This window comes from Etheostoma spectabile, unplaced genomic scaffold (assembly GCF_008692095.1).
Source record: "Etheostoma spectabile isolate EspeVRDwgs_2016 unplaced genomic scaffold, UIUC_Espe_1.0 scaffold00569331, whole genome shotgun sequence".
Lineage (NCBI taxonomy): Eukaryota > Metazoa > Chordata > Actinopteri > Perciformes > Percidae > Etheostoma > Etheostoma spectabile.
The window spans coordinates 1-27,156 of NW_022605066.1; the positions used below are offsets into that span (position 1 = coordinate 1).

At 38.4% G+C, this 27,156-nt stretch overlaps 2 protein-coding genes across 2 annotated transcripts; one reads left to right on the forward strand and one right to left on the reverse strand.

The window, feature by feature from the left end:
- Window positions 1-1,714: 1,714 nt before the first annotated feature.
- Window positions 1,715-9,979, reverse strand: LOC116684814 (signal transducing adapter molecule 2; the record flags this gene model as incomplete). Its single annotated transcript, XM_032510247.1, has 12 exons — window positions 9,797-9,979; window positions 8,531-8,615; window positions 8,226-8,301; window positions 7,524-7,619; window positions 6,725-6,871; window positions 4,562-4,628; window positions 3,555-3,753; window positions 2,759-2,853; window positions 2,501-2,583; window positions 2,325-2,412; window positions 2,161-2,215; window positions 1,715-1,911 (listed from the first exon to the last, which is right to left on the reverse strand). Coding segments are annotated over exons 1-12 (1,228 nt in total), but the record flags the coding sequence as incomplete, so codon positions are not given.
- Window positions 9,980-12,275: 2,296 nt separating this feature from the next.
- Window positions 12,276-25,333, forward strand: LOC116684800 (very-long-chain (3R)-3-hydroxyacyl-CoA dehydratase 2). The gene is made up of 7 exons (XM_032510229.1): window positions 12,276-12,538; window positions 15,712-15,829; window positions 16,691-16,709; window positions 19,026-19,114; window positions 19,694-19,815; window positions 22,050-22,228; window positions 22,573-25,333. Exons 1-7 carry the CDS (start codon window positions 12,414-12,416, stop codon window positions 22,653-22,655), a joined length of 735 nt encoding a protein of 244 aa, XP_032366120.1. The 5' UTR covers window positions 12,276-12,413; the 3' UTR covers window positions 22,656-25,333.
- Window positions 25,334-27,156: the final 1,823 nt, after the last annotated feature.

The following is a 27,156-nucleotide window of genomic DNA, read 5'->3' on the forward strand; positions in this document are numbered from 1 at the left end:
TTATATAAAGTACAGGACTATTACAGTAATTCGGGTCGTGTTGCTATGAATAGTATCAGAATTTTAGTCTCTTTAACTTTAAGTGATTATGTAAAACTACATCTTTGTCTCTGCAGGTGCAACAACAACCATGTAAAGAATGTTACAGTACAATGAAAATAAATGGGAAAATAAAATAAATAGAGCAGCACTCTGGTGTGGGCCTGCCCAGTGCAGTGGACATTTTTCTAAATCATGGGGGAGAGACAGTGACATCAATCATTGCAGAGAAAACAGCCACTGCCAAGAAAACCCTGGCAGCCTCCAATTCTCTAAGGAGGGAAAAAGCTGACTGAATGTCAAGCTATCGAGACGAGTGGAAGAAGCAAAAAATCCAAGTGCTCTGCTGGCCAAATATAACACACGAGTGTAGGATGTGAAAACAAAAATATGGAGACTAAAATGTAATAAAAATATAATCATGTGCCTGCTCTGAATGATTTTCCATCACATCTAGAGATCGATAGAATGGGAGTCTACTAAATGCCGATGTTCAATTATGCAAGTGGTTCGTGGGTGGGCACATTGGGAGTTAACATACAGTCTCTGCAAATGTACCTGGTCGAACACAGAAAACCTCTCCAGCCTTTAGCGTTCTGAACTGTGAACCAGCCTCTGACTGAACCCATCCTTAAATTATGTACGACTTCCTTTTTAATTGACTTGAGTCGCCAGCGATTAAACGTTTTCAATTCAAAACCGCAATTAATCAATGTGCAATATTTAGTTGAATGTTTGGTGTAACACTTGGTTAAAGATTTGTTATTCCTCTTCTATTATTACACTTTTTCATTAGATAAGTGTTGGAATAATGTCACAGATTATTTACAGAAATGTCCTATTTTCAGTGGATTTTTCATTTATTTTGTACTACTTTATTTAACGTGATGGTAGAGGTGCAATATGTAGATGCTGCTGTCGAACTGAGGCAGATCAGACATTTCAGTTTACAAAAAAGTACGGTTATTTTTATTGGAATTGTTTTTTATTGTTCTAACTTTAGATTTTGTGATAAATGTATAGAACACAGAGCAGCTTTGATGGTGTCTCACGTTATAATCCCCATGACATGTTTTATCTGTTAAACAATGAATATTGAACTTAAGCCAAACTGAAAAATGTATCCCCCCCCCCCCCCCCACAGTACACCGACCAACGTAAAATTATTGGATCTGAAGTTGTCCAACCATGCATTTCACTGCATTCATTTTAGAGAAATTAATAATAACTTAAGCCCATTCATTTATCCACCGCAATTCACAATCGTGTACATATGTGGCTTGTCATTTAGAGTGGAGATACTCTGTAGAATTACAAATACACTTTGAACCATATTCCTCTTGCTAATGAAGAAGCCAACTCTTTGGAGACCTTTACATCCAAACTCAAATACTTTCCATATGACATAAACCCCCTGTCATGTGTAGACAGTAATACATGAGCCAGCCACTAGGAATCCAGTCTTAAAGTGTATAGTTATAAAGCGGGATGAGCTAGGTATTTGTTATTTTGTTCTTTGTCTTGTGCCCTTTTCATTTGGTTGTGTGCTGCTGTTTTGATAATGATTAATTGATTGACTGATTGATTTAGACAGGCTAGTAGTACCAGAGTTCTATGAGGCAGCGCTGCATAAATTAAATTTCAAATGGTAAACACAAGATTAAACCATTGTTACAGTGAGACTTTGGGCAGCACAGAGGACAACTTGAGTGCATTTTTCTGACCTGCATGGCTACAGCTGAGCCGGCTGGAGCATACTGTGTCTGCATCTTGGAGTAGGCCGAGTAGATTGGAGCCTCGTTCATTAGCTTGTTGTAAAGCTCCAGGGCCTCCATAACTTTCAAATTTAGCTCCGACAACTCTGAGTGTTTCCTGCAACATAGAGAGAGAGAGACATTTTTTTGATAAGAATCTTTTTATTTTATTTGTAGAACAGTCCAAGATTTCAAAGACTAAAGATTTTCTTTGAAAGTCTTCATAGCTGAGGCACATCATTGCCATCTTTAGCCTAAACGCCATAGTAGCTGAATGGATCTTAGATCATCTCAGACACCGAGCTCGACCTTTAACGCATCGGTAATAATAATTCTGATAAATTTAAGACGTCCAATAACACTCCACCTGTCAATCTCCTGTAGCTTCTCATCAATCATCGGGTTCATCTGTTCACATGCACCTGTTAAGACATTTACAGTTAGGGAGGGGAACAGAAATGAAAGAGTTAGAAACCAACACTGTTGCTCAGACTGTCTGCAGTAGATTTACACCAGCATTAAGGTTTATACCCTCCAGCTGGATCAGCTCTGCAGAGTCAGGAGCCGGATCTGCAGGATCTGCATTCTGCAGCAGCGCCTGTGTTCTGTCCATCTTGCCCTGCGGAAGGAAGAAAGTCGGGTTGGGTTGGCAGTTTGATTGAGAGGGGATTTGGGTTTGGGATTGGGCACGGGGGATGTGGTGGTACCTCGTCAATGAAGACGGGCTCAGGCTCAACTTTGGTTTCCAGGCTTGTCTCTTCAGGACTGGTTGGCCTTTCAACAAAAGCCACTGTGGAGAAAAAGGGGAGTTCAATTAGCAGTTCTGAGACTAATTTGCTCCAGTTTAAATCACACAGCTGAGGAGCATAGAGGCTGGTATGCTTTCTAAAAGGTAAAAACAAAGGCCATTGTGCTGAAGGGGCTTCAGTACAATTTTCACTTTCAGATTCAATAGAAAGACTAACCTGTCTCTGGCTCAGCATTCAAATTATTTGTGACAAAGTTGGAAGGAAAAAGTCCCACTCCTCTGTGGTTCTCTCCTTTCCACCAGTTGGGATCACTATAAACAAAATCATGAAATTTGAAAAACATCAATGGATGAGCTTTCAATAGTGAGCCATACTGAGTGTCCGACTGAGTTTCAGACCGGTGAGGACCATCTCTATGTAAAAGTGTTGGCTTAAATAAAAAATGAATTCTCAGCTTATGGTGTCCTACTGAGTCTTCAGGTGTGTTGCTTACTTTACTTTTTGTTGTGGAACAAACTTTGCCCCCCTATTAATATGTACTTATATAAAATGATGGCTCTTTTAAGCAAACAATAACATAAATGAATACATTTCACGGCTGAACGCCTGTTTGCCTGCCATTTCCATCCCAAAAAATATTATATTTATACACACACATTATGGTCACTATATACACACATTTAACTTACAATTTGCAGGTTCAAATAATGGACAAAGTTAAACACATACAGTATATGTGTAAATTAAAAAATTCTGTGACATCATTTGGATTTGGAGGCATACTTCAGTGTGCCTCTTTAAGAACACGTTCAACAAACCCTAAGGCATTTCACACATAGGAGTTTTTGCACAGGTGTTTTATTGTTTTATTGTTATCACTGATGATGCACTTGGAGTTGCATTTAATGCATAAATTGATTGGATTAAGAAGTCTGCAACACCAAACACTGAAATTGATATTTTAAGGATAAAGTTGAACTGATTCAGGATTGAAAGCGTTATGAAACATTACCTGTCATCCAAAACCAGAATAAGTTCCCCAGCTTTGAAGGTCAGCTCATTATCTTCAGCCGCTTCAAAGTCGTACAGCGCCCGCACCTTCCGGGCCTCCTCCCCCCCACTACCGTTGGTGTAGTTTGGGGGGTCAGAAGTCAAGGCCAGGGGCCGTGTCTCCACCTGCTGCTTCTGCTCCTGCAAGGACAGCTCAATGGCTGGGAGAGGTGGAGGTTTATATGGGAAGAAGAGAAGTGGAAATGAGAATATGTTCAAATCAAATGTCCAACACACGCTCTTTGAGCAGGCAGAGGGATATATATATATATTTTTTTTTAGAATACAAACAACGGTGGCTGACAGGGGCAAACACACTGCAACTTAATGAAACACAGGCAAATAGACAAAACACAAGCCAATTAAGAAAACATCTTCATAAATTTGACAACACATTCGCAGCATTTAGCAAACGCTCTACAAATACATACAACACAACCAAACACAGAAACGCGCTGCAAATACAGAAACTGTCGGGGGATTGTGTGCTTTTCTCTTTTGCATCGTTTTTGTATTTACAGCGTGTTTGTGTAATTGGTTGTGTGAATTTCTCTCAGCTCTCAGAAGATTGCTCAAATCTAATCAATAACGCAGGTAGAGCTACACAGATCAATAGATTATTGGTAAGTTAAAAACCAATACAAACTTAAATTAATCACACCATTTCAAAGACCAAATAACTAATCAATTAAAAGGAGAAAATAAATACAGATTAATCGACTATGAAAATAATCGTTAGTTTCAGCCCTAAACGAAGTCAACAAATATCCTTTGGATGCATGGGAGCAGAAAATCCAGCCGATAATCATGATAAAAAAAGTAGTATATTTCTGAGAATATTGGTACAAATTAATAATACAACAGAAGATATGCATGTGTTGCAGAAAATGATGCTTAGAACAGATGAGGTGCACTAATGATAAAAGGTGTGTGCAGAGCTGTAGAGGTGTGTGATGGCGCTCACTTTACCTTTGGCAAGGTTGTCATCATCCGATACTTTGCTCACAGCAGGTGTGCTGACCTTAGTGGTGGACCCCTGTGGACAATACATAAAGATGAGGTCAAGTCTGTGTGTGCCTATACAGACTGTTAGTGTAGCAATGGAACTAGTAGTAGCACAAGACCAGGGCCCTCATTTATGAAACGTTCATATGACCTAAAACAGGCGTAAGACGGGCGTACAGATTCCTACGCAAAGGAAGGCATTTATCAGTTCTAACATGAGCGTATGTTTTGATAAAATCTCACGTCTGGTCTGAACTTGTGTACGCAAGTTTGAGTCAGTATGGACTTGCAGTGCAGCATGTAACAGGAGAAGGATAAGTCATGAGTTGAACACTTATTGGCAATGGCAGATCTGGATCTTTTAGAAGACCTCTATGAGCCGGGACAACAGTGCACACATACACACATGGGTACACCGTTGCAGTTATCAATGTACGACCATTCTTACGCTCTGATTGGTGTGATACGAACGTTTCATGAATCACACGTGAAGCCTGTCGTAAGAGGATTTCTGGGCTCATATCTGAGCTGGTTTCTACGTTAGGTTGATAAATGAGGGCCCACAAGATGACAAATGGATTTCCAGTGACTGTAATGCCCCCTGGAGTTCATGTTGGGTACTACATGTTGGTCAGAGCTGTGGCTTTAGCCTTGAGACAAAACCCCAGCAGCCATTATCTTTTAGGGCTGGGAATCACCAGAGGCCTCACGATACAATATCATCACAACACTTATGTCACGATACAATATTATTGCAATTTTAAACCCATTGCAATATATATATATGAATTGCAATTTATTACCCTTTCTCAACTTCCTATTATGTCCCCAATTGTCAGGTGTGTCAACATGTTTTGTCTAAAAAGATAAATTTCTCGGTCTGTTTATCCCATTTCACTTTTATTGCTGCAAAATGAGATTGTCAAGCATATAAACTGACCAACACATATACTAGGGGTGGGGGAAAAATCCATACAGCATAGTCTCACAATATTTCCCGTGGCAAAACTATATTGATACAAAAATATAGTATAGATTTTTAATTATATACTACGTGGTAATGTGTTCGTAATGTGTTGGTCAGTTTGTCTGTATCGTGATGATATTGTAACGTAAGGCCTCTGGTGATTCACAACCCTAATAAATGATAAAAGATCCCCCGCCACCCCTCACGCGCCTCAACTCTACTCATCTTTTTTGGTTTTCCATTACAAAAAAATAGTCCCTGGTACCCGCTAACAGGTACTTTTTTTTAGTACCACCTCAGTCGTGGTTCCAAGCGAGCTAAGGAGATACCAAAAGGTGACGTGAAAACCTGCAGACTACTGATTGGTTGGTGAGAGTCTTCACTAATCACTGACTCATCGTTGCTAGCGACAGACGGGTGTGTCCTGAACAAACCCGCCATGTTTAAATAAATAGATAAGCCAGCAGTGTTTTTTTGCTGCCTCCAGCATCTTTTGAAACTAACTTGTCTTCTGGCAACAGCCCCATGCCGAGAATCCAAAACAACACACCTTTGACATTCTGTGTGTGTGTGTGTGTGTGTGTGTCTTATTAGTGCGCGGAAGCCCAGAAGGGAGGGGGAGGGGACAGGATGAGGAGGAGGGAGGGGCAAGCTGGTCTCGTTTTGTTTGAAAATACTTTGAACGTCAACAAGAAGTAACGTCACCCAACATTGCTTAGAGCACCTTTAAAATAATTGGGATGCAACTGAATATTACAAACTGCTGCTAAATATGGCTGTGGATAAAAAAAAAATCTCTTTTTAATGAGAGACCAGATTGAGGACAGTGTTGTAAACTGTCAGTGGATGTTTTTGAAAATAATGTGATGATTTCAGTGTTGATCTTGTGTCAACAGTTGGTTTACTTACTTCAGGCTATCTAATGTACAACCAAGATGGAAGAAATTGGGGTTGAAAGAACGTGGAATATACAGAATTAATTTTGAACATTTTTTTGTATTTTTTTTTCTAGTAAAGCTGTGTGACTAAATTATGGATTGTATTCAAAGAAACTGGAGGAAAAAAAGATATCACCCTGATGAAAACAAGACGGCATTTAATTTGCACCTTGCTTTGTGTATGGTCACAAAATGATCGCATACATTATGCTGTAAACATACCTGTGAGGATGTGGAGGGGAAGGTGATGCCTTCCTCTTTCAGAGTCTTGATGGTGGCACTGACCAGGCTCAGTTGTGGATCCTTCTGGAAGTCTTCTGCCCACTCCACCATTAGAGCCTTTAGCTTTTCACACACCTTAGGGTGGGCCTTTAAAGGAAATGCAAACAAAGAGTTGTGTTGCTCTCTCCTGTGTTTTTATGCACAGAAGAAGACAAACAGGGCTTGAACAGAGTTAAGCACCAGATGGTTGTAAGCAGGTCTGCACAATATGAGAGATTCTTTAATTATTGTAGTTTTTATTTTTTAAATCACCATTGCAATATCAACTGGCGCATTATACACATTGTGAAAGAAAATATCAGGAGAAAACGGCACATGAAAACGTAACTCACTCTTTATTTAGCAGCGCCTTTTATGTTCAATTCAATTTGTTCCATGAAAAAATGTTGGATGTGATTTCCTTTCATTTGTTTTGAATTCAACAAGCAATTTGCTGTATTTTAGAAGAATACTGAAAGCACCAGAAATGCAGATCTGAGTAGACGTTTACATCTGTTTATTTATCGCAAGTCACATTGTTATTGCGATATTCAACAACGTTATTGGATATCGCATATTTCTCTCATATTGTGCATCCGTAGTTGTAAGAACATAGTTATGAGTCTGTGATACTTCAGTTAGCCTTCTTGAGAAGGTGAGGGAGTACATGTGTGAGAATGACACTGGTCAAGAGGATACAAAGAGATGACAGACAAATATGGGTATAAAATGGGAGTAGTGAGGAGAAAAGTTCAAATACCCTGCCCAGCACACTCCGAACTTCACTGGCAAACTCCCTTGAGCAGATTTCCAAGTGGAATATTTTGCCGCAGTTTGACACACATGCACCCAGCAACTGAAAGAGATTCAAAATTGTAAAAACAAGATTTAGCAGCTGGTATACAGTATGTTATATTAAAGGGAAACCTTTTTTTCCTACCACTTACAATACTGAAATGGTCAAATTATGTATTAATAGCAGGTGAGGCTTTTGTAATTATGAATGGTTTTAATGACAATAGGCTTTAATTATCTGAATAACTGAAGACAGAGCTCTAAATATAGAGAAAGCCATTAGCTCTTGATGCCTCAGACAGAGTAACAGCGCTCATATTTCTCATCCTCCCAATATAAAATGTTCAACTTTCCTGTATGGCTTTAACAATGGGAACATTAAATCAATTACAGCTCAACTGAAGCTAAATTGCATTGGTGAAAACTCATTTCTCACAAATACGACAGAGCAGTTTGACCCTACCTAAATCTATTGATCTTAGATCGAATATATACATGTTATTACTTTTTAATGTAAAATTGGCAAAAGCTTTTGAACAGAAAAAAGGGGATGCTTTTACTAACGATGGCCGTAACTATGACAATGCTACACTGTTTGCTGGGGAAGAATTAATGTCATGTGCAGTTGATTTCTTGGGATTGTCTACCAAAGATGTGACCAACTCACATTGAGGGCCTGCATGGCAACATGAGGCACTTTGTGGTTGACTCTCTTCATAATGGATCTCAAGCTGTCCTTTGGTCTGAAACACAAGACAAGAGAACAGAAAATAATTTTGTGCTAGTACAATAATTAGGCTACTTAAGATCACAATGTCCTTACACTAGAGATGCTCTTGCACAGGTCCTGATAACTGGTTTTTATATTCAAAGAATCATACAAATGTCCTGTACCTAAATAAGGAGCTATCTCAACCACATGCTAATGAGCTCCGATCATTCAAAAAAGGAAAATTCCCTTTCCCAGCTTACCCATTGGGTGTTGTTCCAATCTTATCACAGATGTCCATAATGAGCCCCCAGTCATCTGTTGTGTTGTTTTCATTGGTTGACTTCTCTGAAAATGTGGCAAACAGGGATACAGTGCATAAAGTCCAGTGAGCATACATCTTCACGGACATCAAAGCTGTGCCACATGCAGTGGGCAAGTGTTATGAATAGCAAGCATTGAACTGCCACATATTTGGACTGGACACAAGTGTATTAACGGTCATGATGGTAGAGGGGTTGTCTATTTGTCAGGTGGCCAGTGACCCCACTGCTGTTTTGTAATACGTTCAAAACAACACAAATGCACATTTCCAACTCATATAAACCTCTGTCACAGTCATCCTGACAGTTTAACCCTCAGTTAAGTGTAACAGGACATTCATTATTGTCTGGCCATAAAAGCTCTCTGGTGTTGCAGGGGCCGAGAAGGGTGATGACCACAGACATTTGCATGGCATTTTACATAACACGACTATGAGAAAAGAGATATCTACAACACACATGACCAACACATTATAATTAAACTGACTCAATTTAGCAAAGAATCTTAATTTCAGCTTAAACAATTAGATGATTAGCATAATATAAATAGAAAATGAATTGCGAAACAAACATTTTCATTTGGGCAGTAAACTAATGATCATATTCATCTGCAGATTATTTTCTCAATTAATTGTTAGATCAATAAAATAAAAAAGTGTCCTTCACAAATACTTAACGTCAAAGACATCTCATTCATAAATTAAAAAAGGAAGAAAAAAAAGACAAGGAGCAGTGACGAATTGACTTGGATTGAGCTCAGTAGTCGCTTAATCGAAAGAAAATCAACACATACATGGAGATTTAAAAAGATCGTTATTTGTTACCCTAATCCTGTTGCATGGCAAATACAGAAATAATCGATCGATATAACCAATATGACCGGAGTTTGGATCAGGTGACGTTGAACGTCAGCCAGTCATGAGTCAGACTCAAAGTTAGTGACCAAACAGTCGGTTATGCTAGCAATTAAACTGATCGATAACCTAAATGGAAGTGGTTGACAACCAGTTAGCTAACCTACACAGTAAGGAGGTCTCTAAAAAAGTGTGTTGTTGTTGTCGCTACCAAAACCTGCCATGCTAAATTAACTTATAACGCTACAGCGAACTAAAGAAGCTAAGCTAGCGTTAGCTTCAAGTGTTGTTGGCCCTATCGTTTTCGTTAGCTCGGACACACTGAAACACCGAAGAAACGCGCGTGGCTTACCGACATCTTGGTCAAATGGATTTTGGGCAAACAAAGGCATACTGACGATATAAAAAGAGCCAGACTATTTGACAAAAGAAGAGTATGCGTGATCTTCAGACTAAACCTAAACAAATATCTCTTCCTTGTCCATTAAACCCGCACCAGTTGCTCTTCCGGACACTTGGCTGCCTTGAATAATGCCTGAACCGTTTTTAGTGGGCAAGTGTAGTAGATTTTATATTATATTTATATTTTTTATTATTATTTTTTAGTTGAAAATGTTTAGTGCGTTTAAATAGTATTTATTTAAATTAGTTAAAGCACAGCAAGTTGACATTAATTCATGAAAATGTTCCACACAATTAGGCACTTGATTTACCACCTCTGTTTACACGTCCAGTGTCTTCCATGTTGGTGACATTCAGTGAAACACTGACAGCTGGTGGAGAAAAGAGGAACGTGAGCGCATAGGACTTCATGTTCATTATGTCCAGGACAGTCGCAAAGTATTGGTTTGAACATTGTATTTGATAATACGACTAAAGTGCTGACATAACCTGTTCCAGCTTCTGCCCTCTGGGGGGCGCTACAGAGCACTGCTCGCCAAAACCAACAGACTCAGGAACAGTTTCTACCCACAAGCCATCTCTCTGATGAACAGCTGACTACTGACCCACAGTGTCAGGTTCAGTTCTGGCCAATAACCCAGTAACACGGTCTCTACAGCACCTGGTCACTGGTTCCACATATTATTCCACTTATTTAGTATTTATACATCATTTTCATTCTCATATCTCACTTATTATTTACTATTTACTCATTCCCATTCTCACATCTCTCTTGTTTGTTATTCATTCATCGTTCTCATTTTCTATTTCAGAACTGTTCATAATGTTCATACTGTTCATATTCTAATATAATAACATAATACAATCTATCCCAGTACCCTTTGCACTATGCTCCACATTTTAAATAATTTTACTGATCTCTTCATTGCACTCATGCCTCTATATTGTTCTGTTTAGAGTGTGTATATATTAGTGAGTATATTTTTTGTTTTGGTTGTTTTGTTTTGTTTTGTGTGTAAGCACATTATGAGCAACAATGCTCCAAAGAAAAAATCCTCGTATGTGTCCTCATACCTGGCGAACAAAGCTGATTCTGATTCTGATTTTGATTATTATTCAGGTTTACATTGAGGGGTTTACATCCATATTGGCTCAACACTGTGACTATTGTAGCCTTACTATCGATTGTAGCCCTACACAACGACTATCTATCAGCTATCATGACTATCATGTTGCTGACTATCAGCGCTTGACCTCAATGCAACTGATAATGTGTTACACGTTTTGAAGCAAGAAGGAAAAGACACTCATTGTAAATGATTTGACACCAAATATTATGTTTGACTATTTTTATCTGGATGCTGAAGTGCAGTACTGCACTTTGATAAAGTTGGGGGACTTACAAGAGACACATTTTTAACAAAGCCTAGTGAGTTCTAGTCTGTATCAAGCTAAAAAAAAGAAAATCTGTATCATACCATTCCCATTTAAAACATCTGACTTTCTTATTATATGTTTACCTCTATGATATCCACAACAGATGCAATTATCAGGGGAAAAATCCTGAATCCTTTTTATACATTTAATTTTGATTGTTAAGTTTCTATACTTTTTCTTGACTGTTTTATATATTGTTTTGGTTTCTATTTATTGTTACCTGGGACTGACGATTCACGTCATTGGCATCTGAGTACACACACATGGTCTGCTTGGGTTGTAGCCATCTGGACACCTCCGGCTTATTTCTATTATTATGAGATATATGTAAGGTGATAAGATAAGATAAGATAAGATAATACTTTATTCATCCCACAGCGGGGAAATTCCTTTGTTACAGTAGCATTCTCAACAACAACAGCAAAAAAACAAACAAACAAGTAAACACAAGAAAGACAGGCAAACATAGACTATGTTTTCCCTGAAGATCAAAATGCCACAGTTATAAGACAGTATACAGATACAGTGCACACAGTAGACTAGACAAGGCTGCTTCATTTGATCTTAAATTGATTACACATACATTTAGTTAGTAATTTCATATAATGAAAGTATTAAAACTAGGACTTACAGGGGACCCCTCAACATGACAGGGCCACTGGATCAGGTTTAAAAAATAAAAATGCAGAGGGGCCCTCTTATTTCGGCTTACTGTACTGTGGTGCCCCTGAGAATCTGGAGCCTAGTGGCAGGTGTTTTAACCCTGGCCATATTTTGGGAAACCCCTGTCATAGTCTTGGGCGCGCAATAGGGGGCGCGCCTATCAAAGCACGCCTCACGCAATCAGAGGAACCGACAAAGAGTCCAACGTCAGCAAGAGCTGGTTTGTGGTCAAAAGTCTGCGGACATCCGAAGGAGAGATCACCTAGATGTGATTAACGCAAAAAGGAATGGTCTAAACAAAGACCTTACATGAATAAATAAGGTTTAAGGTGTCTCAAAGCGAAGGCGGAAATACGAAGGAGTTCATTCTCTCGCTTCAGGACGACACTTCCGGGTCTGGCCCCTGTTCGAGGTGAGTCTGACAGCCACCGTCTTCCAGGACCAGAAGCCCGTTGCGCGTTGCAGTCATGTCGGCAGCTGCTCCGGGGACCAGCAAGGCGGCCCACGGCGACGTGGCCGCGAGGAAGAAGAAGGGACCCGGGGCCCTGGCCACGGCCTACCTGGTCATTTACAACGTTGTTATGACAGCGGGGTATGTAGCGGTTCCTCGTGCTAATGCTGCTGCTGTGTGTGTGTGTGTGTGTGTGTGTGTGTGTGTGTGTGTGTGTGTGTGTGTGTGTGTGTGTGTGTGTCGCGTGTGTGTGTGTGCGCGCGTGCGTTGAGCCAGACAAATTGGAGCAAGGTTTTTCTGTTATATTACAGAGCTATTTTTGGATTATTAACCTGCAGCAAATTTCAGGTGTTTACTATCGGAAACGCTGCTAGCATGCTAGCTGTGTTCTGTAATTATAACTTTGAGTTTGCTTCCTCAACGTCCAACGGCTAATGCAGATTAACGTTCACGAGCAACAGACATCCACCTCGCGTGCAACAGACATCCACCTCGCGTGCACGTTAGTTGAGACCTCTGGTTGGGACCATGGACTAACGGTCTATGGTTGGGACTGACTGCTCGCCACCGCGTATAATACAGAAATATTAAGACAGATGGATTATTGTCTTTTGTATGTTTGTTTTTGTTTTACACCAGAAAGTTGTTGGTTTTAATCTTGGATTGTCATAGTATTTTTGCAGGGCAACGACTGAATTTGACTTTTATTCAAAACCAAACAAAAAACAAAAACAAAAGTAAAAAAAAAAAAAAAAATGACCTACATATGAAATAGCAATGAAAAAGAGCCAGCTAAGAGCTTATTCGTTACCTTTGCCTAAAATAGGAGACTTCTATTGTTTGATTAATGTGTAAAAAAACAAAAACAAAAAAAAGAATTTGAAAACTGAAACCCCTTTTTATTAAAAATGTTCTGTGGGACTTTAATTACAATGGAATTTAAATAAATAAAAAGTTAGAACTAAAACAATGTACAATTAACCGATCAAGTATTAGTTGATAAATGAATAAACTCAATTGGCAACAATTAAGTAAAAATGTCCGGTTCAGTTAATAACTGACACCTCGAATGAGGTATGCTGCTTTTTGCTGTTTTATCATCAGTATAGTATAATAATTTAAATCTCTAATCTTTGAGTTTTTTTAAGACAGAATGCTGCTATCTTCGGCTTTCAGAAATTGTGATAGGATTTTTTTTTTGAACATTTCATAGAAAGAATGCACCTGTTAATTGAAAACATGTAAATCAATATTTAGAATTAATGACAATTGCAGCCCTAGTTAAAATCCACCTGTATCACTGAACATTGCTAGTGGGACAAGCACGTTAAAGGTGAATTTGTTTGTCCATTATCTGGCACATTGTCCCATCAGAATTGTCTCTTGTATATGCAAATACATGCTTGGAGAACATCTATATAAAAAATTGTACGTTGATGTTTCTTAAGTAGATATAGAATAGAAGACTGGGGCAAGGTTTTGAATCGGTTGCAGTTTTCAGAAAGTGTTTTTGAGGGAGGACAGTTTTATAGAGAGCTGTAGAAAACGTACTTGCAGCATGATAAGGAAGCATGGAGTAGTTTTCTTGTACTAACGTAATCAAATTGTCCCTTGAACTCATGTTAATATCAATGATTTTGGTGTCCTTAACAGCAGAGATTTTTGTTGTCTCATTAGAATCTAGGTAGTGTAACGTTTCTGGTGGATAGTTTGCATTATATTACATATTTTGTGTTGTGAATGATTCCAGTTATATTTGTATTAAACTAGATTTGAAGTACACTAGATATTCATTTTAAAACCTCGGTTCCCTGGCACAGATATTTGCTGTAAATTTAAAAAGAAATGTCTTTGCACTCTCTCTGCGTGTCTTTTATTGCGCTGGTTTTTAGACTGTTGCACAATTGAATGGTGTGTTTGCTGACTGTCCCAACCAGTTCAGCCACATTGTGAATGCCTCCGTATTGAGAGGCCACACAGGCCCTGCTTTGTGTTACATGTTAGGCTGCCACACGCAGACACACGCCTTCGCTGTTCAAATGCAGAGTCTGCATTCAGCCATAAGAGTTTCTGCCCAAATGGCCCAGATATTGATATTCTTCACTGCCTAATGGATACAAATTCAGTCTGGGGAACCAAAGTGTGAACTGAAACTTCGGCGCTGCTCGGGCCTCCTCTACGCTGACAGCTTGTACCTCCACGTGGTCGGCAGTTGACCTTTGACCTCCATGTTGATGGGGGCAAAGCTAATTCTGAATGGTGTAATGCATTACATTGCATGATAATGTTTTTTACTTGATTTGATTGTATGGGCTGAAACCCTTATCAGGCAATAACCTTTACACCTAGTTTTTAATATTTACACAACAATAAAACAATATTTTTTATTATGACTACCAATCCAGTTAGCAGACTAAGGTCCATAGAAATTAAGTCATATATATATATATATATATATAGATAGATAGATAGATAGATAGATAGATAGATAGATAGATAGATAGAGGAATGGTTGATAAAATTGACCAATATTAGGTTATCAAACATTTCATTTTTCTTAATACAGGTTTAAACAGTATATTGTTTGTTTCTTGTTTGTAATTACTTTTACTATCATCTTTGGTAATACATTTTCTTCTTCAACTGTAAAATATACTGCCCCCAATATGTATTTTTATCACATCTATTAAAGAACAAATTATAGGGAGCCTTGCCACATATGTTATGTAAAAAAAAATGTTTATATATATATATATATATATATATATATATATGCTTATATTGAAATTATGCAAATTAGAGCATCATCATTAAATAGAGCATTAATTAGAGCATCATGTATTAAATCATTAATACAATTAGAGTACAACCGAAAATGTTCCCAATAGGAAATGGTAATTAGTATATTATAATTCTCAATATTCTCTCAATATATTTTTTTAGGATTAACAAAACATGCTACTGGAAACATGAACATAACCCCCCCCCCCCCCCCCCGTCGTCACCACCCACCCAGACAAAAAGAAGAAAAGATGACGCTTTTCACACCTTTTCCTGTGTATTATGTTCCAACTTTCAAATGTATTAACTAATTGCTTAAAGCATTTGAACAAAGTTTTGTGTTGGCCAAAATCCTAATTTTTCATTTTCACTGTAGAAGCATATCGGCTCCAAACGTCTGTTATCAGTTTCATTAGCTGCTAATTATCAGTATCGGTATTGATGTCGGCCTTGAAGAACCAGTATCGGTCGATCCCTGCTAGTTTTCCATTGTTGCGATGTCAGTTGTGTGATTGCTCTCCTGTGCTCTGCAGGTGGCTGGTGATAGCCGTGGGTCTGGTCAGAGCTTACCTGGCCAGAGGAAGCTACCACGGCCTGTACTACTCCATAGAGAAGCCTCTGAAGTTCTTTCAGACTGGAGCTCTTCTGGAGGTCAGATGAGCACAAAGGGCTGGGCAATATATAGACCAAAACAAATATCACAATATATTTGATTAAATACAGTATGCATATATCACAACATCCAATTTATATGCGGATATTAGAGTTTGATTCATTTGCTAATAATGTTTTTTAGCATTCAGCTAACCCTTTGTTTTTGTTTTTTATTATATACAGTAAGTATTTTGTTTTAATGATTTTGCAGCATTGTTGATGATAACAGATACATCTACAAGTATCTGGAGTGACTGATGTATGGACAATCCCTGTGAGGATTTTGGTTGTCTAATGGATAAACGAATCTGCCAGAAATCGGTTTACTGTTATTCCCCGGCCTGTTTCAACTGCTACAAAAATCATCAAGTCAATAAAAGCTGTCTGTCATTCAGGTCTAGATGATTTTCACATGCCTGCTATCTGAACAGTGTTTGGTATGTCTTCTATAACACACCAGCGTGGTAACCCAACATGCCAGACCACACACTGTGTTAAACATACAGAACCAAAGAAGTATTTTTATATTATTTTATGACTTTTTGTGAGATTCCAAACTAAAGGAAAAAATATTGTTTCTTTAAAATCAGTATTTTCCATTCATGAATGAACACTGTGGTGTTTAGTTCTTAACAGTGTTAATTGTTTATTGACACCCACAAAACACATTTTGTAGAAATTCTAAATCAGGTTTTGTGTTATCGAGCTGCGCACATTCAAATGAAAGTGAGCATGATTTTACAGCATTAAAAAGAAGTTAAAGAATGAACCCTAAGCAGGCCCTACATATGTTTTTGTACAGTTTAAAATGAGTGGTATCATGAGCATGTTGAGTAATTTTCTCTTTTCCTCTCACAGATACTGCACTGTGCTGTAGGTGAGTCTCTCCTCCGCCGCTCGGTCCCTTCAGACAGAGTGTCACAAACTACTTTACCATCATACGTGTGGTTCTGTATCTCGCACTGAAATTTCACTTGTCAAAATGTTCATTAAAGAGGTCTATAATTACATTTTAGTACTTCAGAAATTTGGTTGTATGAAACCACTAATCTAAACATATCTACCAAGGTTTTGATTTTCTTGAGATGTGAATTCCACCTATCTTCATTTTAAATTCAATTCAAATTCAAAATACTTTCACAAGTTTTAAATGAAAATGTCTGAACTGCAGTTAATAACTAATTAGGAAGAATGTAGACATACGTATAGATGACAATTTAAAACATGGAGCTGTTTTTTTTTGTTAATTTATTTGATCACCATCTAAAATTTAAATTAATGATGGTCAGAAGTACTTTTACAAACACAAAGTCCTCAATAAAAGTCTTACCAATTTGTTGCTTTTTCTAATTTTTTGGGAAGCCACTGCTATCCAGTTCCCTGGTTTGCAGATTTAAGTTCTCCACTTATCATTTGGTATGTTTAAAGAGCTGAATGACAACATCAGTGTTGTCATTACAGGTATCTTAAAAGTTCTTTTGACCGGTCCAAATGGGTTTGCAGATATCCCAGGTCACTGTGACAAGTCAGATATCAGTGGTTTATATCTGAAATTATAAATTTCACTGGTCACATTGTAATTGCCACTCGTTAGATTGCATTTGTATCTCAGACGGCAAACACAAGCTTTTGCTATTTGAAGTGTTTGCCAAAGAGCGAGCAGAGGAGCTGCTGGCTCTCGCCTGGCTGGCTCTCGCCTGGCTGCCTCGCCGCGGTTCACAGTCCATTCTCTTCATTATCTAGGATTATTGAAGGTTTATCTAGGCTCCCTGCGGCTGCTGTCCACTAACACACACACACACACACCACACCACACACACACACACACCACACACACACACACACACACACACACCACACCCACACACACACACACACACACACAGCTCTATGTTCGTCTCTACTGGTCAGTTAAGACACTGCATCAACATTCGTACTGTATTTTTGTGTGTATCTTAGGGCTCACACAATAATTAATCATTTGCTATCAATATGTTGTCCAGTGTATTCAGTAATGAACAAAGTATTTTCAGGTTTTTTTTGGACAATTTCTGTTTTAATTCTTTCTCCAGCCGCCACTGTCTAGATAATTATTAACAATAATAAATTGAATTTGTATAGCACTTTTCAGGGACCCAAAGTCGCTCGCCATAGCAAGGTAGAAAACAAAACAAGGTTAAACAAAAGAAAACAACACAAAACAACACAAAACAAAAAAAGGTTCAGGCACAGGTGAAAAGGAAGGGAGGCGTGGGGCTACAGATAGGCAGAGGTGGAGAGATGGGTATTGAGGCGGGACTGGAAGATTGTGAGGAATTCAGTCACAGATGTCTTGGGGGAGGTAGTTCCAGATCCTGGGAGCTTCCCCGGAGAAGGCACTGTCCCCAAAACTGTGGGAGGTTGGACTTGGGGATGGAGAGGAGACGGGCTGTGGTGGAGGTGAGGGTTGGTAGGGGGAGAGGAAGTCAGTGAGGTATGAGGGTGCAAGATGGTGGAGGGCTTTGTAGGTGAGGACTGAGATTTTGTAGGTGATCCGGTGGGAGATGGGAAGCCAGTGGAGTTGTTTTAAGACTGGAGGGATGTGGTGCCAGGAATTGGTGTGGGTGATGAGTCGGGTGGTTGCGTTCTGGACCAGTTGGAGTCGCTAGATGTAGGTAGAGCTGATTCCAAGGAGAAGTGAATTGCAATAGTTTTGCAGTGCATGTTTGAAAAGAGGTCAAGGTCAAAGGTCAAAGTTTATTTCTATAGCACATTTACAAACAGTCACCACTGTCCCAAAGTGCTGTACAATTATAGATAACAACATAGGAAAAAAGCATAACAAATACCCAAAAAACATCAAAACAGAAAATGCCAAAAACAACAAAAAGAGGCTTAAGGTTGTTTGCAGACCCAATACTCATCCAGTGTGCAGAACAGGGCAACACTTAGCCCTGCTATAGGCTTATATAGGCTGTAACCTTGTAATTATTCTTCCATTCTAATTGATTGTTAAAACTAAACTGTCCGAAAATACCAAAAAAGCCCATCACCACTTCCCAGGTCTTCCCAGCAAGTAAGCTTTTTGTTAATTAACCAAGATTAGATTCACACATATACAGTTTATTCAAATGTGTTCAATGTGAGTGACTACCAGTGCTTCCTTCCTTGTATTCTTACATATAGGTATTTGTCCTTTGTCTCTTTTTCTTAGGAATCGTACCGTCCTCTGTGGTCTTGACTGGATTCCAGGTTATGTCCCGGGTCTTCCTCACCTGGGCCGTCACACACAGCGTCAGGGAGGTACGACGAGTTTCAGTCTGTTTTTGGACTCCCACACATAAATCAGTCCTGTATAAAACAGTCTGTGTAATAGACTCGGTATGAATGACACAGCAATGTAAAAGGTGTCCTATCCAAAAGTGACCCGTTGATGTTTGCCTTGTTATTAGATCTGGGAGGAGTAAATGTGTAAGTAACGTCGGATGGTTTTGCTGTAGGGTTGCAGGAATAAATCGGCTGACTTTTGTTGTAGTGAATAACAATTGTATCATGTTTTTGTGTGTGTCCATTGTATGAAGCTGCAATCTGCTTTTCTCTCAAGATGTCTTTTCTTTTTGATCAATGCGTGTGAAAACTGTATTTAGATTGTGAGTGTGTGATAAGATGTTTTAACATCATATATGCATTGGTTTTAACCTAATATCTGAGGATGGTGACCATCCGCCTGCAGTGTGTTTTGATCTCTAAGCATCTGAAACAAACTGCATGGTTCTGTGGTGTCAAATCTAGATTAGCCTACAGCAGATTAACAACTGCAGCATGATGCGAGCCCGTCTGTTCCTCTCCTCCTCCCATCATCGTTTGTGTGTAATTGTGCAGGTGCAGAGTGAGGACAGTGTGCTGCTGTTTGTCTCAGCCTGGACTGTCACAGAGATCATCCGCTACTCTTTCTACACCTTCAGCCTACTCAATCACCTGCCGTACCTCATCAAATGGGCAAGGTAAGAAAATCAACCTCAGTGTTGTCGGAGCAGGTGACTTCCAGGAGATTTATATTTTATTCTACCCGCTGAAAAACATGGATGAACAATCGTTGCAAAATTAGGTAATTCGGTAAGAACTGGGTCAAGCCTCAAAACTCGTTGGATACTTATTAAATACTTGAATTACTGTACTGTATGTCCGTTGGACTGAGTATTGACAAATTTTAAGTTGCAACGTTTGGTCAGATTCTTTGTTTTGGTAACTTCTTGATCAGATATTTTCTTATGTAAAGTCATGATTGTATCGTATTTATACCGTATTAGGCCTGACACTAATGATTATTTTCACTATTGATGGATTGATTAAGTTTAGTTTATGACATTCCAAAAAGTAGTGGCATGTCATAAACTAAACTTTCTTGAGCCCGAGGTAACTTCTTCAAAGTACTTAGTACTAAGTACTTAGTACATAGTCCGAAACCCCTGAGATGTTGAATTTACAATGAAATATGAAAAAGAAGAGCAGCAAAACCTCACATTTAGAAAGTTTGAACCAGCAATTGTTTCTTTTCTTTTATTTTTAATTTTTAGATTATTTTCATAAGAAATAATATAGGGAATTTTGCATTAAATCAGTGAAATATGATGTAGATTCACTGACTTGTTACAGAACAATCAGTAATTACACATTTCTTATTTTCTTTCTTAAAAGTAATTAATTGCTGGAGTAATAATTTTTTTGCCAAAGGTAATTTGTTATGCTACTGTTCATATATATATTCATAATTTAAAACCCAAAACAGATATCTGACTCTTTTTATAGACACTATTAACAGTGACAAGGTTCAGGAGGTTTATGAATGTGACACTGTTGCAAGTGAAAGTAATAATATTGCAAAACCACACCTCTCTTTAAAGGCATTGCTCCAAACACTTACGTTTACCCATTAAAAAAAAAACTCATCCAAGAAAATCCAGCCCTTTCCACCATAAAACTCTACACCTTCATTTCTACCTAATGGGATTCATCTGCAACTTCAACCAAGGCAACAGTTGTTAAGTGCGTCTCTCCCCGCAGTCTTTGTTGCTAGGTAACAAATGAGACCATTGCTATATTGGTATTCGACTTTCAGTTTGAATTGCACCCTGAGAGGCAGACAAATTGGTTGTGCATCTGTGGATGATTCGGTGAAGGAAGGATCAGAAGAGACGCTGGGTTCGGTGTGCTAGTGAACTCCCAACGTTTTATTTTCTCTCCTCAATTTTGATCAACTCTGCAGAAGAAAGAGTTCAGTGCATCTCTCATAATTGCGAGCTTTCTCTTCTTCCTGCCTAACAGGCCTGATGCTTCAACAGCTCTATGACTCAAAATTCAGAAGCATGTCGAGGCACTGGGATTTCATTTTGATTTGCTCTTGAACGTGTTCTTGTTAAGAAGCACATGGTATTGCCTGATATTATCATCATCATTATTATTATTATTATTATTATTATTATTATTATTATTATTATTATTGCATAGTCTATTTAGAGTTTTGGTGTAATGAACATCATGACATATGATGTGTCTCAGCGGTTTGCTCCACTTTCTCCCAACAGCTGCAGTACAAATTTGGGGATTTAATTTTGAGAATGCCGCCTTTTAACTAGTACTTTAAAAGTTTCTCTGTCAGAAGTAGGAACGGGCACCGTGTATTTACTGGAATGCATAGTTAAGGTGTTGACATGTCCTTCCATGGATGACTCAGCTTTTAAGCTCAGCAATTTGTTTTAGGTGATTGAAGTGAATTACTTGTGTTAGAGCCTGTGCACATTCTCAAACATTGCTCTTTAGAGATAAAACATGTTTTTGGTATGTGTTCTCTTCTGATCCATGTATGTTAAAAAAACATTAACATGAAAAATAAAAATAAAATTTGGTCTTTAGACCACTTTCTTCATCATTTGGTTTGTAGCCCTGTGTTCCTCACCCATGTCTTCTGAGCAGGAAAATTGGTTTGTTTTAGTGAAAAACAGAAGTTGCTGTTGGCCTATCAGTAACAATGGCTAAACGTTTAAAGCTGGACTGGTTAACAGGCAGGAAGTAACAGTAAAAAGCCAAATCCATAAAACGCATATCTCCCTTAGTGTTTTGCTGTGTATATCGGCTTTACTGCCCGCCCCTCATGTCGCAAAAACAACAAATAATAAAAAACGTGTAAGATTTATTATTTCTTTCTCCTGCCTTCTCTTCCATTAACCCCCTGCTGCAGGTACACTTTTTTCTTTGTGCTGTATCCCATGGGAGTGACTGGGGAACTGCTGACTATCTACGCAGCGCTGCCGTACGTGCAGAAGACCGGCCTGTACTCGGTCACTCTCCCCAACAAGTACAACTTCTCTTTCGACTACTACACTTTCCTCATCCTCATCATGATCTCCTACATTCCCCGTAAGTAACCAAGCAGATTTTCCCTCTTTTGTAGTGACAATAAACAGGCAGCGATGTTGTGCTTCAACAAAAGTTAAATGCATATACCAAAAAAATTGAAATTGGAGAGATTTTCTTGAATTATAACTTCCTTACTCATAAATGGTAAATCTTAATCACAAGAATCAAGCATTAGATTGTACAGGTGTACCTTATAAAGTGGTTACTGAGTGTAAAAAAGAAGGAAACTGCCTCCCTTGTTGATGCTGCTGCTGTTTTAGTGTGATGTAAAACTCTCTATTAGTGTTAATTAATGTCACTAGTCTATTAGTAACATTTTGATCTTCCTCCGCCCCCTCCTCCAGTCTTCCCCCAGCTTTACTTCCACATGATACGACAGAGGAAGAAGGTGCTGGGCCACGTAGAAGACTACAGCAAAGTGGAGTGAGCCAAGCAGCATTCAGACGGATCTGATGAAGGAAAAAGAAATAAAACCTAGGTCCGCTTAAAGAAATGTGAGCCAGTTTTCAAACTGCCAGAGCTGACCTGGCAGAAGATCCAATTATCAAGCAACTTTATATATTTTTTCCAGCTGTTGTCCGGGTTGTGTAGATGCTCACAAATCAAAACTGAACTGCTGTTTTATTTTTGTTGTTCTTTTTTTTGTGAACAAACTGCAGTTGCTTTTGTGAAGTGAGGGAGCCTGCAGCTGTAAATAAACTGTATCTTGATTCGGATACAGTTGAGCTGCTGTCTGAGCACTGAGCAGAACTCTGTCACAGCAAAGCATTGGACTGAAAGAATGGATAAGCTCTAATAGAATGGATTACTCCTTTTATAAATGTCACTATACAAATTCCCAATAGATTTTTCACCTCCCCATGGCTCATCTTTTGGTCTCTTTTAAAGAAACAGTTGTGCTTTACTCTAATGTAGAAAGAATACTGAAGGCTAGTACTAAAACCAGGTTGTAGGTTTTGCATCCACAGTGTGTTTGTTGGTGGTCCTCATTTGTAATTTAGTTTTGTCTTTCATTCATTTCACTCAAAAGTTTAATTACATTCCTAAGTTAGTTCAATAAACCTTTTTCATTCTGTGCTTGCATGGTTTTTTATGTGTTTTTCTTGTGCGTTAGCTGCCGTTTGCTTGGTGTTTGCTTGCATGTAGTTTTGATCTCTCTTAGTTGCATTCTTAGTGGTTTTACATCGATCATTTTGACTTATGAAGCTCAAGTTTCCCAGTGATGACTGTGAGTTGTCTTTTGATGTTTGATGTTTAGGTGGATTATACATACAGTATACAAGCAGCCAGTTTTTTTCCCCCATCACTCATCCTTTCAAGTGAGCAAACATCCCTCTTCTCTTTATGTGATTGGATTTCCTTTTTTATCTATTGAAAGTAACTAATTTTTGCATTTATAGCTCCAATAAAGTGATACTTTAAATTAGGACACACACTTTTATTCATGCTCCATTAAGCTGTCTTCAGTTTTCATCTCTTCAGTGTCTTAAGAGGTCAGTGTCTTACAAATGTTAAAAACTTATTACAAAAGAACAATTAAGACAAAACTACTTAAGTTAAGGGACACTTAATAAAAAATGAGCAGCAAAGCATAGAGTAGCAGCAGTGTTTTCTGATGAAATTAGCTTTGATATGTAACAAACAAAACCGCATTGTAGCCTAATTATATGCTAGATGGTTGCATAAAATACTACTCCTAAGTGACATGTCCCTGTCAATGGGGCAGCAATGCTTTAGAAGGAAGTGAACAGACTTTGTACTGAATTCAATGGGTGAGATCGTTGTCATGCCTTTACAATGAGGGGATCATAATAATGTATGTTACAGAGAGAGAGAGAACTGTGAATCCGACTTATTCCATTGTTTTGTCCGTTGTTTGTTTTTAATAGTCAGATTTGATGCAAAATACATAATGTTCGCTCAATGTTTTGGACAATGTTACATTTGTAAATTGTAATCCTGAATGCTCCATATATATTTTGTTCAGCTCAGTTGCAGCTGTTCTGTCGGACAATAACTTAACACCAGGCTGAAAAGTATTCTTTTATTGCCCTCTTTATACCTAGCCATCTCATCTATGATATTTCTGCCTCCATCCCAGTGCATAGTAGGGGAATGGAATTTAGTTGTGGTACTCACAACATTTAAAAATTACATTTAAAAAGTGCAACATCTATTTCCTGTTACTCTGGATCAGTCGTTTCCAGACTCCCCTTAAGGAGCCGAAAAAATGTCATGCAATGCAACAGTTAATGTTATTAGTCACACTTGTGTTTGGCAAGTTGTAAAAAAGGCTAGTCTTCTGTGCTTTTGCCTTAGTCTTATGTGCCTCTCCCAAGGAGTCCTGCCCCACAGTTTTGGAGCTATTGCTCTGGATAGTCCACCTAACAAGCTGTAGGTAGAGTTTTTATATGGTTTTATTTCTTTGGAAGATGGTAGTGCCAATGAAACTTGTCCACAGTGAGATGTGTGGATTGTCCAGAGTGACTGCAATGCTGGTTGCTGGTTGCTGTCAAAATATTTTAAATTGAATTTCATATAATGCTTTGAGTGCCACATGCAAAATTACTTTCACATTCATAGGGGTGGAGGCAGAAATCTCAGAAATGGCTTCCAAAACCTTTGCATGTCTACATACTGTTCTACTAGAAGTGAGTAAGATTTATTTGTAAATTAGGCGAACCAACCCTTTAATTTAATGTTTCCAATCCCAGCCACTAATATTATTTGTTCTTTAAAATGTGCTTTAAGCAATGACAACATTACTGATCACCACCAAAACATGTTATGTTGCTGAAGTTTTGCTTGCTTTTTATGACCATATACCTGTCTTACACTGAATTATGTAGCAAAGTGAGCAGCTATTGGCTGAAATGTCAAACATTTCCCCCCCGTGAATGGTTGAGCATGATTTGGGATACTTGGAAATGTCTTGCAGGAGCAGACGAGCAGCTCATTGTAAACCCGCATGAAAGAGGAAATCTGGATGCCTGGAATGATAATGTGTGTTACAACCGAACTTTAAAAAAAAAAAAAAAAAAAAATTCAAAAGCATGGCATATGTTACACCAGAACTGGTTCTACTTAATAAAGTTTTGATACAAATGTTTTGCATGGGACCAGCAGACTTTGTACAGGTATGAATAAGGAGTATATATTTACAATAAACCTATAATATTGGAAGCAAATTCACTATTTTTCATTATATTTACGTAACTTACATGCATTGATACATAAATGGAGGATTGGTGGTCCGTGTGAGTTATAGTGCGCTTCTGATAATTCATTGGAAAGAAACGGAATGGGTTTTGTTTATAAGATTCATTCACTCATGCAACGTGTAAGTGGGAACATTGTCTGTTGGACAACTCAGCAGCCCTGGAAGGCTTCACCATCTATACCAACTTCAAAGTATCTTAAGACACATTAGTCACTGGTATGGAATCAGACTCTAATGAAAATTAGTTTGATGCATGTAGCAGGTCAGGGTTTGCACTTCTCAGAAGGATTGTGCCTTTCATCTGTGCGCTGCTGTTTAGATCATATCACTAATGTAAATCTCTATGAGTGCAAATACTTAAGCATTGAGGAGCAGTGGAAGAGCCAGTCAGTAGTCTCTGCAGCATGTACTGTACATGTACAGTACATAGATAATCAAACCCTGAAAAAATACAAAAATTGTATTGAACTAGTATTGTAAATTCCTGTATTTCTAAGGGACAATGTACAATATTAAACATACATATAGCATTTGGTCTATTGACTATTGAAAATTATACAGTTTCTTTTTATTTAAATCATACAAAGAAAAAAAGAATAATTTGTACACAAAACAATCATTATACAGAAGAATTGAGTATAGCATTACAATAATTGAAAAAAGCTTATATTAAAGAAGCATTGCCTGCAGTGTTGCACGTCCACAAAGTTTGGGGACTTCGAAGGTCAAAATAGAAGCAGCAGAGGTCGAGATATCCTTACTTTTAGACCCCAGTGTGTGTCAAGCTACATAAAATACTGAAACCTATCTTTCCCATAAGTACTGTACATGAAAAGCTGGGTCCAGGCTAGTTTAATGATAGCCAGACAGATTCTTTTAAGAGAACGGAGGAATGAAGGGCTGACGTCAATCCAGGAGTGGGCTTGTGAGATGGATACGGTGGCAGCAGTTGAAAAAATGTCATGTAAACAGTTTGCCTGATTGGATGTCTATACTAGAAACTGAGGAAGGTACCTGAGCTTTCTGATAGGTTCCTAAGAAGCTTTGTGCTGGGGTGAGACGTGTACGATGGGCTTAAGGTGTTGTCATTTATACTATTTGGTTCATAGTTTGTCTATTTTGTTATTATTTGTGTTCTATGGTTTTGAATAAGGTGGTAACTATGTCATCTTTTTCTTGAGTTTTGTCTGGGTGGGTGATCTTAACAAAGGGGGGGGGGGGGGGGGGGGATACGTTCATGTTGCAAATGATGTTTCGTGTTGTGTTAAAATTTGTTAATCATAAAAAACATTTTTAAAAAATTACCTTAATCTAATTAACAAACCCTGCCCATTGCAATTTTCCAGATCTCATAGTGAAGTATTTAGCTGCAACAGTCCACTTCCACGAAATGTTTTCATGTATTCTTCTAAGTCTCTACATTATTTGTGCAGTCTTTATTGTCATTATTGTCATGGTTGCACTCTGCCCCACTCTGTTGCAGATGACAGATTCTCGCAGTTGGAAAGAGGTGGGGGGGGGGGGGTACTTACCAGAGCCCCTCTATGGTAACAAAACAGCAATACTTGCGGCTGTTTTACAAGACACATACAATCAGTGGGACTTTGGTTACACAAATAAATACCACGTGAGGATGGATAATGATCTCAATTTTTACAACTTATTTTCATAGACCCATGTGTGCAAAAACTGTTGTTGGAAGCAAACC

What these genes read in the sequence shown, in the direction of transcription:
- LOC116684800 (XM_032510229.1), top strand. Translation starts at nt 12,414, where the DNA reads ATGTCGGCAGCTGCTCCGGGGACCAGCAAGGCGGCCCACGGCGACGTG. An exon ending in AACGTTGTTATGACAGCGGG is followed by an intron (nt 12,539 to 15,711) that starts GTATGTAGCGGT and finishes TGTGCTCTGCAG; the next exon opens with GTGGCTGGTGATAGCCGTGG. An exon ending in CATGATCTCCTACATTCCCC is followed by an intron (nt 22,229 to 22,572) that starts GTAAGTAACCAA and finishes CCCCTCCTCCAG; the next exon opens with TCTTCCCCCAGCTTTACTTC.